The following is an 18,274-nucleotide window of genomic DNA, read 5'->3' on the forward strand; positions in this document are numbered from 1 at the left end:
AACACGGCAAAATGTGTAGAATTTCAGGAAACTAGCTTAAACTGCCACACCAACCATCTAAATCACGAAAAACCCTGGTCAACCTCGTGGGCTGCAGCTCTATGACAGCTCCTGGGAATCGCAGCACTCTGACCAGCCGCGGCCTTCCTGCCACCCCGTACCTTTCTACCCTCTCTCAATCATCATCTCCCTCTACGTCTCCCTCTCACTCCCATCCTGCAGTCAGATCAGAGCCAAGTCTGCAGCTTGTCGTGTACACAGACAGCCAGAGGCAAAGATTAGCATTAGCCAACTGTATTGGCCGCTCCCACCAGTATCCCGCTATCCAACTCGTGTCAGTCACTCCCTACTCCCTTCCCGCCAAACCTCTTCAGGTGGAGACAGCTTCATTCTCAGGGGAATAACCTGAAATCAGCAACAAAAATATCCCGCGGGATATGGGGGCTATGAATAAGCATTGTTCCACGTAAGCACCAAGGTCTTAAACACTGTACCAGGGGGCAATATTAAATCAATCCCCGATAATGAGCGGAGAGCCACCAGACAGAGAGAACTGAATAGGGCCGCTGCCAACCCATATGCTTAGCTAGCTAGCCGCGTGGCCACCAAGACACGTTGTACCTTTTGCAATGCACTCCATGGTGCAGCTAGCCAACGTAAGAAATGCAACCAAGACATGAGCACAGCAAGCAACCTAGAAATGGGATATCTGTCAGAGCTTAATTAGAGCATGTGAGACGTGCTTACTAAATTCTCAACACTACCAACAGCATCAGACATGAAAGACACCAAAGAAACATCAGCACTTATTCTGACAGAAGCTGCACAAGAACCGGGCTCGGGGGGAAGATAACGAATCAACTGAAATAGAAAGCAGTCTGTAGCGGTCGGCATCTAAGGCATTTCAACACACAGTAGGTGTCCTAGATTAGATCTAAGGAGCAGAGCTGCTGCAACACCATGACGACGGAGGTCAGCGAGAACCAAACACGCAAGGAAAAGACAGCAGCGGCCATACACACTCCCTCCCTCTCTCTCGCACACACATCTCGAAGACACTCACTAGCGTCACATGATCAGTAGGGTGACATCACCACCAACTGAGTAACAGGCTCAAACACTGGAGTGCTGGCTGAGCAGGAAAGAGGTCACTGTGCCTCTGCCTGAGGCGACAGCAACACACACCCTAGGCATAGGCCAGCACTCCCATCTGAAGAACAGTGTGCTTTCACTGGGATGTGTCCGTGTCGCTGAGCCCAAAACAGACGCAACTCTTTAAAGGGATATCGCAAGATTCTGGAACTCGTGGATACCATGTTTATGTCTCTGCGTGCAGTATGAAGGAAGTTAGGTCATTTCGCGAGCCAATGCTATCTAGCATTAGCGCAAAGGCTGGAAGTCTACAGGTACAGTAGTGCAGGGCTCTCCCCAAAGAATATAATAGAGGCGCTGCATGACCATGTGGACTGGCTGCTTTGACCTCTTTCTCCCCTCTCTCTCCAGATGAAATCTCGCGTCTTGTGACGGCCGGCCGCCCAACAACCTGCCCGCTTGACCCTATCCCCTCCTCTCTTCTCCAGACCATTTCCGGAGACCTTCTCCCTTACCTCACCTCGCTCATCAACTCATCCTTGACCGCTGGCTACGTCCCTTCCGTCTTCAAGAGAGCGAGAGTTGCACCCCTTCTGAAAAAACCTACACTCGATCCCTCCGATGTCAACAACTACAGACCAGTATCCCTTCTTTCTTTTCTCTCCAAAACTCTTGAACGTGCCGTCCTTGGCCAGCTCTCCTGCTATCTCTCTCAGAATGACCTTCTTGATCCAAATAAGTCAGGTTTCAAGACTAGTCATTCAACTGAGACTGCTCTTCTCTGTGTCACGGAGGCGCTCCGCACTGCTAAAGCTAACTCTCTCTCCTCTGCTCTCATCCTTCTAGACCTATCGGCTGCCTTTGATACTGTGAACCATCAGATCCTCCTCTCCACCCTCTCCGAGCTGGGCATCTCCGGCGCGGCCCACGCTTGGATTGCGTCCTACCTGACAGGTCTCTCCTACCAGGTGGCGTGGCGAGAATCTGTCTCCGCACCACGTGCTCTCACCACTGGTGTCCCCCAGGGCTCTGTTCTAGGCCCTCTCCTATTCTCGCTATACACCAAGTCACTTGGCTCTGTCATATCCTCACATGGCCTCTCCTATCATTGCTATGCAGACGACACACAATTAATCTTCTCCTTTCCCCCCTCTGATAACCAGGTGGCGAATCGCAACTCTGCATGTCTGGCAGACATATCAGTGTGGATGACGGATCACCACCTCAAGCTGAACCTCGGCAAGACGGAGCTGCTCTTCCTCCCGGGGAAGGACTGCCCGTTCCATGATCTCGCCATCACGGTTGACAACTCCATTGTGTCCTCCTCCCAGAGCGCTAAGAACCTTGGCGTGATCCTGGACAACACCCTGTCGTTCTCAACTCACATCAAGGCGGTGACCCGTTCCTGTAGGTTCATGCTCTACAACATTCGCAGAGTACGACCCTGCCTCACACAGGAAGCGGCGCAGGTCCTAATCCAGGCACTTGTCATCTCCCGTCTGGATTACTGCAACTCGCTGTTGGCTGGGCTCCCTGCCTGTGCCATTAAACCCCTACAACTCATCCAGAACGCCGCAGCCCGTCTGGTGTTCAACCTTCCCAAGTTCTCTCACGTCACCCCGCTCCTCCGCTCTCTCCACTGGCTTCCAGTTGAAGCTCGCATCCGCTACAAGACCATGGTGCTTGCCTACGGAGCTGTGAGGGGAACGGCACCTCCGTACCTTCAGGCTCTGATCAGGCCCTACACCCAAACAAGGGCACTGCGTTCATCCACCTCTGGCCTGCTCGCCTCCCTACCTCTGAGGAAGTACAGTTCCCGCTCAGCCCAGTCAAAACTGTTCGCTGCTCTGGCACCCCAATGGTGGAACAAACTCCCTCACGACGCCAGGTCAGCGGAGTCAATCACCACCTTCCGGAGACACCTGAAACCCCACCTCTTTAAGGAATACCTAGGATAGGATAAAGTAATCCTCCTAACCCCCCCCTCCCCCTTAAAATAGTTAGATGCACTATTGTAAAGTGGTTGTTCCACTGGATATCATAAGGTGAATGCACCAATTTGTAAGTCGCTCTGGATAAGAGCGTCTGCTAAATGACTTAAATGTAAATGTAAATGTAAGAAAAAGCATCCCTTTAAAGATCAAAAGTGTACAGCTGAGGAACCTGGGTAGACGGGCTGATAGAAACAGCTGAGAGACCTGGGTAGACGGGCTGATATAAACAGCTGAGAGACCTGGGTAGACGGGCTGATATAAACAGCTGAGAGACCTGGGTAGACGGGCTGATATAAACAGCTGAGAGACCTGGGTAGACGGGCTGATATAAACAGCTGAGAGACCTGGGTAGACGGGCTGATATAAACAGCTGAGAGACCTGGGTAGACGGGCTGATATAAACAGCTGAGACACCTGGGTAGACGGGCTGATATAAACAGCTGAGAGACCTTGGTAGACGGGCTGATATAAACAGCTGAGAGACCTGGGTAGACGGGCTGATATAAACAGCTGAGAGACCTGGGTAGACGGGCTGATATAAACAGCTGAGAGACCTGGGTAGACGGGCTGATATAAACAGCTGAGAGACCTGGGTAGACGGGCTGATATAAACAGCTGAGAGACCTGGGTAGACGGGCTGATATAAACAGCTGAGAGACCTGGGTAGACGGGCTGATATAAACAGCTGAGAGACCTGGGTAGACGGGCTGATATAAACAGCTGAGAGACCTGGGTAGACGGGCTGATATAAACAGCTGAGAGACCTGGGTAGACGGGCTGATATAAACAGCTGAGAGAGAGGAAGGGAGGACTTCACTACCCAGAGTTTCGCTTTATGGTATAGTAAGCAAGTACCTCAGTAAACCAAAAAGTAGCTTTCTAAACTAATGATTAGAGCTGCATAGTGCATACCACCGTCCGGTCAAGGGGACCAGACCATTATGCTTTGGGAGAAAAATATAAATTGACGTGAAAGAATTGCCTATTCCACCACAAACCTAGACGGAGCTAATGTCTTCCCCATCACTGAGAAGAACCCCTTCAAAGCTGTGCTGCTGGGTTTAAAACAAACCGCTGTTACAGCATATAGCAAACACTTCGTGGCAAAAATAAAAAGCCAAAAGAAGAGGATCACAGTTGTAACTTTATTGCAGCCTACAGTCTAGGGATGGGCATGACATTCTTTTATTGTTCGAGGCCTCGCCTGATTGTTTTTCAGTACTCACACTGGAAACACAGGCCCACACTGGAAAAATAAGTGCACGTTTATCTATACGCCCACAGTGCGCAACAATGCCTAATTTATCATAACTATTACAGATAACAAATCCTAATTGCCTCATATACAAAAGGTATGTGGACACCCCTTCAATTTAGTGGATTTGGCCATTTCAGACACACGCGTTGCTGAAAGATGTATAAATCGAGCACACAGCCATGCAATCTCCATAGACAAACTTTGGCAGTAGAATGACCTTACTGAAGAGCTCAGTGACTTTCAACGTGGCACGGTCATAGGATGCCACCTTTCCAAGAAGTCAGTTGGTAAAATTTCGGCACTGCTAGAGGTTCCCCGGTCAACTGTAAGCCCTGTTATTGTGAAGTGAAAATGTCTAGGAACAACAACAGCTCAGCAGCGAAGTGGTAGGCCACAAAAGCTCACAGAACGAGACTGCCGGGTGTTGAAGTGTGTAAAAATCATCTGTCCTTGGTTGGAACATTTGCTACAGAGTTACAAACTGACTCTGCAAGCAACGTCAGCATAAGAACTGTTCATCAGGAGCTTCATTAAATCAGTGTCCATGGTCGAGCAGCCGCACACAAGCCTAAGATCACCATGCGCAATGCCAAGGATCGGCTGGAGTGGTGTAAAGCTTGCCGCCATTGGACTCTGGAGCAGTGGAAACGCGTTCTCTGGAGTGATGAATCACCCATCACCATGTGACAATCCGACGGACGAATCTGGGTTTGGCGGATGCCGGTAGAATGCTACCTGCCCAAATGCAGTGCCAACTGTAAAGTTTGGTGGAGGAGAAAGAATGGTCTGGGGCTGTTTTTCAAGGTTCGGGCTAGGCCCCTTAGTTCCAGTGAAGGGAAATCTTAACGCTACAGCATACAATGACATCCGAGACGATTCTGTGCTTGCAACTTAGTAGCAACAGTTTGAAGGAGGGCCCTTCCCTGTTTCAGTAAGACAACACCACTGTGAGGCCCCTACAGAAATTATTTGTCAAGATCAGTGTGGAAGAACTTGACTGGCCTGCACAGAGCCCTGACCTCAACCCCATTGGGATGAATTCCAACACCGACTGCAAGCCGGGTCTTATCGCCCAACATCAGTGCCCGACCTCAATAATGTGCATGGCTGAATGGAAGCAAGTCCCCTCAGCAATGTTCCAACATCTAGTGGAAAGCCTTCCCAAAAGAGTGGAGGCTGATATAGCAGCAAAGGGGGGGGGGGGGGGGGACCCAACTCCATATTAAGGCCCATGATCTAGGAATGCGATGTTCGACGAGCAGGTGTCCACATACTTTTGGCCTCGTGTATATTTAGTTTATTTAAAAAATCAAGCGCCATTTAAGATGAATTTATTGAAATCGTAATATTAACTGGTTATATTATATAGTGGAACACAATCTTCAAAAATGTAGTAAGATCAGCCGTGGTGCTTGCTTGCAACAGCATAGCCTTGTTGTTTTCATTCTTAAAAGTCTAAGCTGACATATGGAATTGTTTTAAGATGGTCTACTATGGTTCATTTAGCCATTTCCTTTTTAATTGTAGGTATCAAAAAAATCATTTGGCTTTTACTACTATAGCCCAGACAAGCACATTGAATAACACTTTCATAAAAGGCAAAAAATAGTCAAAAAAATGTATCATGGGAAACAAGGTTTTGAAGTGTTTGTTCTATATCTAGGAGATATGACAAGGCTCAGGAAATATATATTTTTTACACATATTTAACCCCTTTTTTGGGTAGGCACAAAACTACCTTCATACTGCCATTCATTTTTTTTAACCGGTACCGATTACCTTCAGGAGTCCCCTGACACGTGTTGGGGTCGTAGAGACAAACAGAACCCGTCAATGTTTAGGGGGGTTATAGCCTAGGCCAGGTATTCCCAAAATGGGGTACGCGTACCCCTGCCGTCGGGGGTACTCCAAATAAAAATGTGAATCACATTTTTATTTTTTAAGAAAAATTCAAACAGTACATTTAGATTTTCCAACGGGGCTATACATTTGGGTAGGTTTTTCCCCCCACGCCTGAGTAGCCTCGTTTCACAGCCAAAAATAAAATTAAACCATGTCGTGTTCAGCGAAATAACAACGTCAAATACAGGTAGCCTAGTCAAATAATTAACATCCAATCACATTAACCGTTACTATCTCGCGGGAAACCTTCACTCTTGTGCAGACATTTAGAAACATGACAATGTGAAAGATAAGCCACTCGACTTTCGAGTATTAAGACATGTATAAAAGCAACAGATACCATTAATAAGGCGGGGCCAGAAGCGTCTTATATGGTGAGCTACCGAGTAGCTAGGACAGGCAAGCCCCATACCATTGTTGAAGACTTAATTCTTCCTGCTGCCGCAGATATGGCTGGGACAACGCTGGGAGAAAAGGCCCAAAAAAACTACACAGACAATGCCTTCATCAAACACTGTTTCATGAAGCATCAGTGACATGGCAGGAGATGTTTTGAAACAATTACTGCTTGGCATACAAGCCAGTGAATTCTATGCGTTACAGCTGGATGAGTCAGGCGTGGCGGGCCTGGCACAGCTCCTGGTATATGTCCGTTACATTTATGGGTAATCAATTAAGGAAGATATCCTCTTCCGCAAACCAGGACAACATGAGAGGATATTTTTAAAGTACTGGACAGTTTTGTGACATCAAATGGACTTTGTGGTCAAGATGTGTTGGTATCTGTACTGATGGCGCAGTACTGGGAGACATAGTGGAAGAGTGGAAACGCGCGTGCAAGCAGTTGCTCCCGACGCCACTTGGGTACACTGCAGCATCCACCGAGAAGCTCTTGCTACCAAGGATATGCCAGCTTGAAAGACGTTTTGTGTAAGAGGGGCCTTGCTTTATGTTAAAGCAAGGCCCCTGAACTCTTGTGTATTCAATGTGCGGGACAAAATTGAGGCTATGATTAAGAAGTTGGTGCTCTTTTCTGTCTGCATTAACAAGAACAACACACAGGTCTTTCCACATTGTATGATATTTTGTGTGCAAATGAACTCAAGTTTACGGACAATGTCAAATGCGATATAGCGAAGCACGTGAGCGAGCTAGGTGCGCAATTGCGCAGGTATTTTCCCAAAACTGACAATAAACAAATGGATTAGTTATCCCTTCATGCCCTGCCTCCTGTCCACTTACCGATATCTGAACATAACAGAAATTGCAACAAGCGGTTCTGTGAAAATTTAATTTAAATCAGAAGCCACTGCCAGATTTCTGGATTGGGCTGCCCTTAGAGTTTCTTGCCTTGGCAAATCGCACTGTTAAGACACTGATGCCCTTTGCAACCACGTACCTATGTGAAAGTGGATTCTCGGCCCTCACTAGCATGAAAACTAAATACAGGCACAGACTGTGTGGAAAATGATTTAAGACAGACTCTCTCCAATACAACCCAACATTGCAGAGTTATGTGCATCCTTTCAAGCACACCCTTCTCATTAACCTGTGGTGAGTTATTCACCATTTTTGATGAACAAATAAGGTTTTATATGTAAGATTGCTAAATAAACAACAAAATTATGAATTATTATTATTTGTGCCCTGGTCCTATAAGAGCTCTTTGTCACTTCCCACAAAGTGATGGTACGCAGCTGGAGGCTGAATGTTTGAAGGGGTACGGGACTATAAAAAGTTTGGGAACCACTGGCCTAGGCTAACCAATTCAAAATGGCACTAGCAGTTCGTAAAGTAGGGTCTTCACTAGTTACCACAGCCACAAAGTTAAACCCTGCTTATTACTAACATTTATCTTACTAACATTTATCTTGTTCAAATCAGATTTTAAACCGAACCATTACCCCTAACCATACTGCTAACCTTATGTTTAATACTAAAAGCAAATATTTGTTGTTTTCATCATTTTGACATTGTGGCTGTGGTAACTAGTGACACCTGCAAAGTAGCCTAAGCTGAAAATAGACGGGACGCAATTATTCCAAAACTGCAGGTCGTGGTCACACATATTCCCTACTTCATTCAAGCAGTCTATTTTGAATTTGTAATAAAACTGTGATCATTTGGCAAGGAATGTAGCTTGGGTATCCCATCAGTTAGATACTGTAATGAAACATGCAGCGAGCAGTTCTCGAACGCTCGACCTAGCCCGAAGTCCAGCGCGCCATCGACTGTGCTGCAAAAGCATGCTCGAGCGGCAGAGTCGATATCCGCGCTTATAAACAAAGGGTCATTACAATATCAAATCAAAGTTTATTTGTCACGTGCGCCGAATACAACAGGTGTAGACATTACAGTGAAATGCTTACTTACAGGCTCTAACCAATAGTGCGAAAAAAAGGTGTGTGTGTGTGTGTACGTAAAGAAATAAAACAACAGTAAAAAGACATTTGAAAATAAGAGTAGCAAGGCTATATACAGACACCAGTTAGTCAGGCTTATTGAGGTAGTATGTACATGTAGGTATGGTTAAAGTGACTATGCATATATGATGAACAGAGAGTAGCAGTAGCGTAAAAAGAGGGGGTGGTGGGTGGCGGGACACAATGCAGATAGCCCGGTTAGCCAATGTGCGGGAGCACTGGTTGGTCGACCCAATTGAGGTAGTATGTACATGAATGTATAGTTAAAGTAACTATGCATATATGATAAACAGAGTGTAGCAGCAGCGTTGGGGGGGGGGGGGGGGGGGGGGGGGTAAAAGGAGTCTTATGGCTTGGGGGTAAAAACTGTTGGAAAGCCTTTTTGTCCTAGACTTGGCACTCCGGTACCGCTTGCAATGTGGTAGTAGAGAGAACAGTCTATGACGGAGGTGGCTGAGGTCTTTGACAATTTTTAGGGCCTTCCTCTGACACAGCCTGGTATAGAGGTCCTGGATACTCGTGCTATAGAGGTCCTTTTTACTCGTGCTTGTGGAAATCTGTTGCAGCTCAAGTCGACTACAAAATCCATAATATAACGCTCTCCCTGTGGGCTGGCTTGCTAGCTAGCAAATGCAACTACACAGAATAAAGTAGCTAGTTAGTGTAGTTTGTTTAGGCAATTTTACAGCTATCAATTAGAGGTCGACCGATTAATCGGAATGGCCGATTAATTAGGGCCGATTTCAAGTTTTCATAGCAATCGGTAATCGGCATTTTGGACACCGATCATGGCCGATTACACTGCACTCCACGAGGAGACTGCGTGACAGGCTGACTACCTGTTATGCGAGTGCAGCAACCACCCATGTGGTGAGGGTAGGAAACACCATCTCCACCCCGCTGATCTTCAACATTGGGTCCCCACAAGGGTGCGTTCTCAGCCCTCTCCTGTACTCCCTGTTCACCCACGACTGCGTGGCCATGCACGCCTCCAACTCAATGAAGTTTGCAGACGACACTACAGTGGTAGGCTTGATTACCAACAATGACGAGACGGCCTACAGGGAGGAGGTGAGGGCCCTCGGAGTGTGGTGTCAGGAAAATAACCTCACACTCAACGTCAACAAAACAAAAGAGATGATCGTGGACTTCAGGAAACAGCAGAGGGAGCAGCCCCCTATCTACATTGGCGGGACAGTAGTGGAGAGGGTGGAAAGTTAAGTTCCTCGGCGTACACATCACGGACAAACTGAAATGGTCCACCCACACAGACAGCGTGGTGAAGAAGGCGCAGTAGCGCCTCTTCAACCTCAGGAGGCTGAAGAAAATCGGCTTGTCACCAAAAACACACACAAACTTTAACAATCGAGAGCATCCTGTCGGGCTGTATCACCACCTGGTACGGCAGCTACTCCGCCCATAACCGTAAGGTTCTCCAGAGGGTAGTGAGGTCTGCACAACGCATCACCGGTGGCAAACTACCTGCCCTCCAGGACACCTACACCACCCATATGTCACAGGAAGGCCAAAAAGAGGACAAGGACAACAACCACCCGAGTCACTCCCTGTTCATCCCGCTATCATCCAGAAGGCGAGGTCAGTACAGGTTAGAGGTCGACCGATTTATCGGAATGGCCGATTAATCAGGACCGATTTCAAGTTTTCATAACAATCGGATATCGGCAATTTTGGATGCCGATTTTGCCGATTATTTTATATATTTTTTTACACCTTTATTTAATCTTTATTTAACTAAGCAAGTCAGTTAAGAACACATTCTTATTTTCAATGACGGCCTAGGAACGGTGGGTTAACTGCCTCGTTCAGGGGCAGAACGACAGATTTTACCTTGTCAGCTCAGGGATTCAATCTTGCGGTTAACTAGTCCAACGCTCTAACCACCTGCCTCACGAGGAGCCCACCTGTTACGCGAATGCAGTAAGAAGCCACGGTAAGTTGCTAGCTAGCATTAAACTTAATCAATCATAATCACTAGTTATAACTACACATGGTTGATGATATTATAGTTCATCTAGCGTGTCCTGCGTTGCATATAATCGATGCAGTGCGCATTCGCGAAAAAGGACTGTCGTTGCTCCAACGTGTACCTAACCATAAACATCAATGCCTTTCTTAAAATCAATACACAGAAGTATATATTCTTAAACCTGCATATTTAGCTAAGAGAAATCCAGGTTAGCAGGCAATATTAACCAGGTGAAATTGTGTCACTTCTCTTGCGTTCATTGCACGCAGAGTCAGGGTATATGTACAAAATAACTCGAATCAACCTGTACCCCAGCACATTGACTTGGTACCCGGTACCCCCTGTATATAGCCTCGTTATTTTTATTGTGTTACTTTTAATTTTACTATTTTTACTTTAGTTTATTTAGTAAATATTTTCTTAACTCTTTCTTGAACTGCATTGTTGGTTAAGGGCTTGTCAGTAAGCATTTCACGGTAAGGTCTACCTACACCTGTTGAATTCGATGCATGTGAAATCAAATTTGATATACGGAAATCAGTCAATTTAAATTAATTAATTGGGCCCTAATCTATGGATTTCACATGACTGGGAATACAGATATGCATCTGTTGGTCACATCTTAAAAATAAATAAAAAAGTAGGGGCGTGGATCAGAAAACAGTATCTGGCATGACCACCATTTGTGCAGAAATTCTTTGGTTGTGCAAACCCAGTTTCATCAGCTGTCCGGGTGACTGGTCTCAGACTATTCGGCAGGCGAAAAATCTGGATGTGGAGGTCCTGAGCTGGCGTGGTTATACGTGGTCTGCGGTTGTGAGGCCGGCTGGAAGTACTGCTAAATTCCCTAAAATGACTTTGGCTTATGGTAGAGAAATTAACATTAAATTCTCTGGCAACAGCTCTGGTGGATATTCCTGCAGTCAGCATGCCAATTGCACACTCCCTGAAATCTCAAGATATCTGTGGCACTGTGTTGTGTGACAAAACGGCACATTTTAGAGTGGCCTTTTATTGTCCCCAGCACAAATTGCACCTGTGTAATGATCATCCTGTTTACATGCTGTTAGTGAGCATTTCTCATTTTAAGATAAACAATCCACCTGACTTGTGGCATATCAAGAAGCTGATTCAATATGTGCACAACGTTTGAGATAAAGAATATTTTGGTGTGTATGTTACATTTCTGGGATATTTCATTTCAGCTTTTTAAACATGAGATCAACACTTTACATGTGACGTTTATATTTTTGGTCAGTGTAATAAAACTAGGGTCTCATTTATTCTTTATCAGAAGGATATGATAGAACGTATTAGGGGAAAGGTCCACAACAAACGAATTGGGTTGTCTACATCCAAGCTGATAGCTCATTTGCTATGCTAGCTACCTAACTAACTTACTGGCTAACATCAAGCTAGCATGTGATCATGTGGCGGCTGTTGATATGATGAATCAATACAATTCAAGAGCCAGCTACCTGCCCCCAATAGGTTATTCATAACACAAAACTTGCCGTGTTGTACGACAGATATCGATGAAATTGTTAGAAATGCGCCCTAAACATACATTTTAAATAAAAGTATTGTTCCTGGCCATTTGGTGGATGAACACGTGACGTTCCGTAACAAACAAACATTCGTTTTCATTCCGTTAGATAAAACTAAGCAAATATTTTCCAACGCTGCATAGGTGTCAAGCTACCTGACATAAGTGTAGTGTTAAATAACGTGATTTAGGTTCTGTCAGCTTTACCCAACTAGCTAGCTAGAGCCTGAAGATCAGCTAACTACCGTTAGCTAGGCCCAGCTGCTAACGTTGTTGTTAGTCAACACTCACTTCCAGCGTGGTAGGCTAATCTTTCTCAAATTAAAACAGGAGCTTCAAACGTCCATTGGCAGCATGTCACTGTAAACAGTGCTTCACAATTATCGGCAAAAAAAAGTAGTAGCTACCATAAGTTACCTAGCGTTGAATCGTAAAAGTTAAAGCGCCGTGCCACCTATGACAATGCTACGGTATTAATGTGCCTTGCTGATTCAGTTCAGACATCGTGTTGTTGCTAACATCGTCTATACAGCCATGATAGCTAGCCACGAAACTGTAATGGGAAAGCGATGGTCAACCCAAGTCACTTCATCCGCAGCTGGCACAACAATAAAGACATGAAATAAGAAAAGCTCATTTGCACAGGCGATGTCAGGAGTGTAATGATAACGTCAGTTTTTAAATATCACAACATGTGAAACCTCGCTGGGTTCAGCCTGTAACGTACCCTAGTGAGGCCTGACACTGTCAAAAAAAACTATTCTAGCCATCTGCTTCATTTATCTTATTGCATTTGTAGAACAGGTGTCCTCAGTCAGAGACGACAGAGTACGATGTTTTGAACGTAAACTCAAATTATATCGTGGAAGAAGCTTTACAATCCACTCTATTACAGAAATAGTTTGAGGCCTTACTCTATATAGTTAACTATCTAGAGCTGTATACTAGATGGGAGCTTGCAATGCAGCATTATCCTGTGAGGAACTCCCTACTAATCATAGATCTGACAGTAACAGATCACGCTTGGCCTTCAAGTGGTTCAGGTGAATGCACCCTAAACCCAGGCAGTACTAGTGGCAACACGAACATTTTTGTTATGGGAAGAATACAAACCATGATGTGATTGTCCATTCTGGCTGACCACGGTCACCGCATTCTTTTTCTTAGTCCATGGGTTCACCTTGGGCGGGGGTGCTTCAGCAAACTCATTTTTACTGCATTTCACACAGTCTTCCGTTTGATCAATCGTGTGCTTCTCTTGATCCAGGATTTCTTTCTCTTGATTGTTACTCTCTTCTTTTGCCTGTTTAGAGCGTAGCTCCTTCGTTGCAATCCCACACTGTTCCGAGTTGTTTGTTTTCATATTGCTACCCTCGTCGGCAACACATGTCTGCTTCACACCCTTTTCAGGACAGTCCTCTCCATGCTGTATCATCTTGCTCGCATGCCCATTCTCCTCTGGTTTAATAAGAGGATTGTTGGGTAGGAGAGCCTCTACCTGAGTAGCCATTTCTCCTTTTCCTCACGATACCACCAATTCGCCTACTACTCAAAAAAGAAAATGTAAAGTATTCCTCGAATGAACTAGTTTCTCCACTCCACCCCTAGACTAAATAGCATTCAGTCTAAGACGCAGAGTGGTTTGCGTTGAATTAAAACATTTAAAAAGCGCCCGAGAGCCTCTTTTAAATTACAAGCTAAACTTCACCACTAGCAGCAATATGGATGATCAGCACCACGCGATAGAAGGTTGCGCGCACGTACGCTCGGGGGGCGTGACCACGCAAAGATGTGCACGCAACAGGGTTCTTCTTCTTCTTTGGTATAATGGCGTCCGCAACAATTATATGTACATTCCGCCACCGTACAGGTGGATAATAAGGACCCAAAAAGAGAAAAAAGCATCGTTACCACAAAATCCATGGGCCTTGCAGAGCAAGGGAAACAACTACTTCAAGGTCTCAGAGCGAGTGACGTCACCAATTGAAATGCTATTGGCGTGCACCCCGCTAACTAGCTAGCCATTTCACACCATTTACACTCATTCCCCTTTGACCTCCTCCTTTTCCACAGCAACCAGTGATCCGGGTCACGGCACCAATGTAACAGTGTTGCTTTCGTCCCTCTCCTCGCTCCTACCTGGGCTCGAACCAGGGACCCTCTGCACACATCAACAACTGCCTCCCAAGAGGCATCGTTACCTATCGCTCCACAAAAGCCGCTGCCCTTGCAGAGCAAGGAAAACAACTACTTCAAGGTCTCGGAGCGCGTGACATCACCGATTGAAACGCTATTAGCGCGAACTCCGCTAACTAGCCAGCCACTCCACACATGTTACACTTCTGCCTTTGAGTCTTGGAGGCCCAAAAACTTCTCGGCTGCAGATATAATGATGTCCAGCTTCTTGGACTTCTTGGACACTTGACAACTGTGGCTACAATTAACAACTGTGGCTATAAATGCTACAAATTCCACTTTTTTCACAATAAGTGTATCCAGATCACTTGATTGAAGTATAGCATTTGCAACTGGTTGTGGTGCATCCACCGCCAAATCTTCTTCAGAACTGTGGCCTCTTGCCCTTTCAACGCTCTTCACCGCCTCCACATAGGAGATTTGCTGTACAGCCCTGATCCTTGACACCTCAACCCCTTTCACCCTAACAGGGCACTCGGGTAATTCAGAAATATGATCCCCACCACAGTTGCAACATTTTACATTCACAGACTCTTCAATAATATATTCCTTCCGTCTGCAAACACTTCACACATGGCCAAACTTTTTAAACTTCATGCATTGCATCAGATTTTACACAAACGCTCTTACGGCGTATTTTATATACAATGCCTTTGGAAAGTATTCAGACCCCTTGACTTTTTCCACATTTTGTTAGGTTACAGCCTTAATCTGCCTTAATCTGAAATGTTCCCTCATCAATCAACACCCCATACCCCATAATGGCAAAGCAAAAACAGGTTTTTCACATTTTTGCTTATCTGTGAAAAATACAAACTGAAATATTACATTTACATAAGTATTCAGACCCTTTTCTCAGTACTTTGTTGAAGCTGTTGATTGATTACAGCCTTCTTGGGTATGACGCTACAAGCTTGGCACACCTGTACTTAGGGAGTTTCTCCCACTCTTCTCTGCAGATCCTCTCATGCTATGTCAGGTTGGATGAGGAACGTTGCTGCACAGCTATTTTCAAGTCTCTCCAGAGATGTTCGATCAAGTTTAAGTCCGGGCTCTGGCTGGGCCACTCAAGGACATTAAGAGACTTGTCCCAAAGCCACTCCTGCATTGTCTTGGCTGTGTGCTTAGGGTCGTTGTCCTGTTGGAAGGTGAACCTTCGCACCAGTCTGAGGTCCTGAGAGCTCTGGAGCAGGTTTTCATCAAGGATCTCTCTGTACTTTTGCTCCGTTCCTCTTTGCCTCGATTCTGACTAGTCTACGAGTCCCTGCACGCTGAAAAACATCCCCACAGCATGATTCTGCCACCACCATACTTCACCATAGGGATGGTGCCAGATTTCCTCCAGACGTGACGCTTGGCATTCAGGCCAAAGATTTCAAGCTTCCGTCTGGCCACTCTACCATAAAGATCTGATTGGTAGAGTGCTGCAGAGATGGTTGTCCTTCTGGAAGGTTCTCCCATCTCCACAGAGGAACTCTAGAGCTCTGTCAGACTAACCATCAGCTTCTTGGTCACCTCCCTGACCAAGGCCCTTCTCCCCTGATTGCTCAGCTTGGCCGGGCGGCCAGCTCTAGGAAGAGCCTTGGTGGTTCCAAACTTCACACATTTAAGAATGATTGAGGCCACTGTGATCTTGCGGACCTTCAATGCTGCAGAAATGTTTTGGAACCCTTCCCCAGTTATGTGCCTCAACACAATCCTGTCTTGGTGCTCTACGGACAATTCCTTTGACCTCATGGCTTGGGTTTGCTCTGACATGCACTTTCAAATGTGGGACCATATATAGACAGGTGTGTGCCTTTCCAAATCATGTCCAATCAATTGAATTTACCACAGGTGAACTCCAATCAAGGAGAAACATCTCAAGGATGATCAATGGAAACAGGATGTACCTGAGCTCAATTTCGAGTCCATAGCAAAGGGTTCGAATACTTATGTAAGTAAGGTATTTCTATTTTTATTTGTAATAAATTCTCAACATTTTCAAAAAAAATGTTTTTGTTTTGTCATTACAGGGTATTGTGTGTAGAATGCTGAGGAAATGTGTTTATTTAATCAATTTCAGAATAAGGCTGTAACGTAACAAAATTTGGAAAAAGTCAAGGGGTTTGAATACTTTCCGAATGCACTGTATCCCAACTTTACATAGGGTGGCAAATACTCATCAAACATCAATAGTACAGATCAACTTTGCTCCTTTTTCCAATTCTCCATATGGGTCAAGGGACGTGCACTACTCCTGGATTTTTTTCCTAAGATATTGATAATTTTTTGGGGCGGCAGGTCGCCTAGTGTTTAGAGCGTTGGGCCAGTAACCAAAAGGTTGCTAGATCGAATCCCCGAGCGGACAAGGTAAAAATCTGGCGATCTGCCCCTGAACAAGGCAGTTAACCCACCCTTCCTAGGCCGTCATTGTAAATAAGAATTTGTTCTTAATTGACTTGCCAATTTAAATAAAGGTTAAATATAAAAATCAATGTCCAGCGGGACGCCAGAAATAACACCTTTTACCGGTGCCATGCTCCAAAAATCACATCTGCTCACTGCATGTGTCGATATTTTCACAAGCCACAATCCACGCTCCTTCTGCTCTTTAGATACACACGATATCAACACCATACCACTCCTGATTACTTTGACTGCATCCACTTTTCCCAACGCCTTCTCCACCATCCTCGTGACCTCAAAAGGGTTTCCCAAATAAACATCTTTATCAAAAAAATGTACTCCAACAAGGAACGATTCATCAGACTCATTTTAGCCAATTTTGTTCCATTCTTGGACTTCACTGTTGTCCACTCATCTTTCTCTTTTGGGCTCCCGAGTTGTGCAGCGGTCTAAGGCACTGTATCTCAGTGATAGAGGTGTCACTACAGACCCTGTTTCAATTCCAGGCAGTATCACAACTGGCCGTGATTGGGAGTCCCATAGGGCGGCGGACAATTGGCCCAGCGTCGTTAGAGTTTGGCAATTGGCACCTGAATGGTGGCAGTCTCTCAGTTTCTGCTAAGTGTACAGTATTCACAGATGTAACAGATAAAAAGCACTCCGTCTCAAATCACATCACATGCAACTGCATCTCCCAACCAGCTGAATTAGTGTGTAGGGATTCTGACAAGTTTCCCCTCTGTGCTGCAGTTATACAAGATTTCACATATCGGGCTGAACATAGAAAAACGTGTTTTGAAGAGGTTTAATGAAAATGAGCCATTACTGAGCCAAAATGAAAATGTTGCTATAATATGTTAGAAATCATCTTATCTTATCACGTTTCAGGTATGACCCAGATGCAGACAGTGTCGAAGAAACAAAACGTACACAGGGGATAATGGTGAAGATGGGCAACACCTGGAGGGGACTGGAGACAAGCACAAAGACAGGTGAAACAGATCAGGGTGTGACAGTACCCCCCCCCCCCCCCCCCCCCCCCCCCCCCCTAGGGGCGCCACCTGGCGTCCTACCTGGTTGACCGGGGTGCCGGCGTTGGAAATCCGCAATGTGGCCTGAGTCCAGGATGTCCCTGGCGGGGACCCAGCACCTCTCCTCCGGGCCATAACCCTCCCAGTCAACCAGGTACTGGAAACCCCTGCCCCGGGGTCGAACCTTCAGGAGACGCCTCACCGTGTACGCCGGTTGGCCGTCGCAGAGACGGGGGAGGGGGGTGGGCCTGGAAACAGGAGACAAAGGACTGTGAGTCATGGGTTTAACTTTGAACACATGAAAGGTGGGATGTATACGAAGGGTACGGGACAACAAAAGACAAACAGCAGAGGGGCTAATGACTTTGGAGATGGGAAACAGACCGATAAACTGGGGGGTGAGTTTGCGGGATTCCACCCGGAGGGGCAGATCCTGGGTGGACAGCCATACCTTCTG

The 18,274-nt window shown here is 45.9% G+C and overlaps 1 protein-coding gene across 14 annotated transcripts in view; it reads right to left on the reverse strand.

Annotated features, from left to right (window-relative positions):
- LOC139530302 (la-related protein 1-like) overlaps nt 1-14,023 on the reverse strand; it is an 87,812-nt gene extending 73,789 nt beyond the window's left edge. For 12 of the 14 annotated variants that reach the window (XR_011666000.1, XM_071326576.1, XM_071326573.1 and 9 more), the window contains exon 1: nt 13,316-14,023. Coding sequence is in view for 13 of the 14 variants with exons in the window: in XM_071326576.1 (XP_071182677.1) it covers nt 13,316-13,712 (397 nt within the window). In the remaining variant the exon portion in view is untranslated. The remainder of the gene's footprint in view (nt 1-13,315) is intronic. The other 2 variants (XM_071326582.1, XM_071326575.1) reach the window with 1 other exon arrangement.
- Nucleotides 14,024-18,274: the final 4,251 nt, after the last annotated feature.

The sequence above is a fragment of the Salvelinus alpinus genome, chromosome 9, assembly GCF_045679555.1.
Source record: "Salvelinus alpinus chromosome 9, SLU_Salpinus.1, whole genome shotgun sequence".
NCBI lineage: Eukaryota > Metazoa > Chordata > Actinopteri > Salmoniformes > Salmonidae > Salvelinus > Salvelinus alpinus.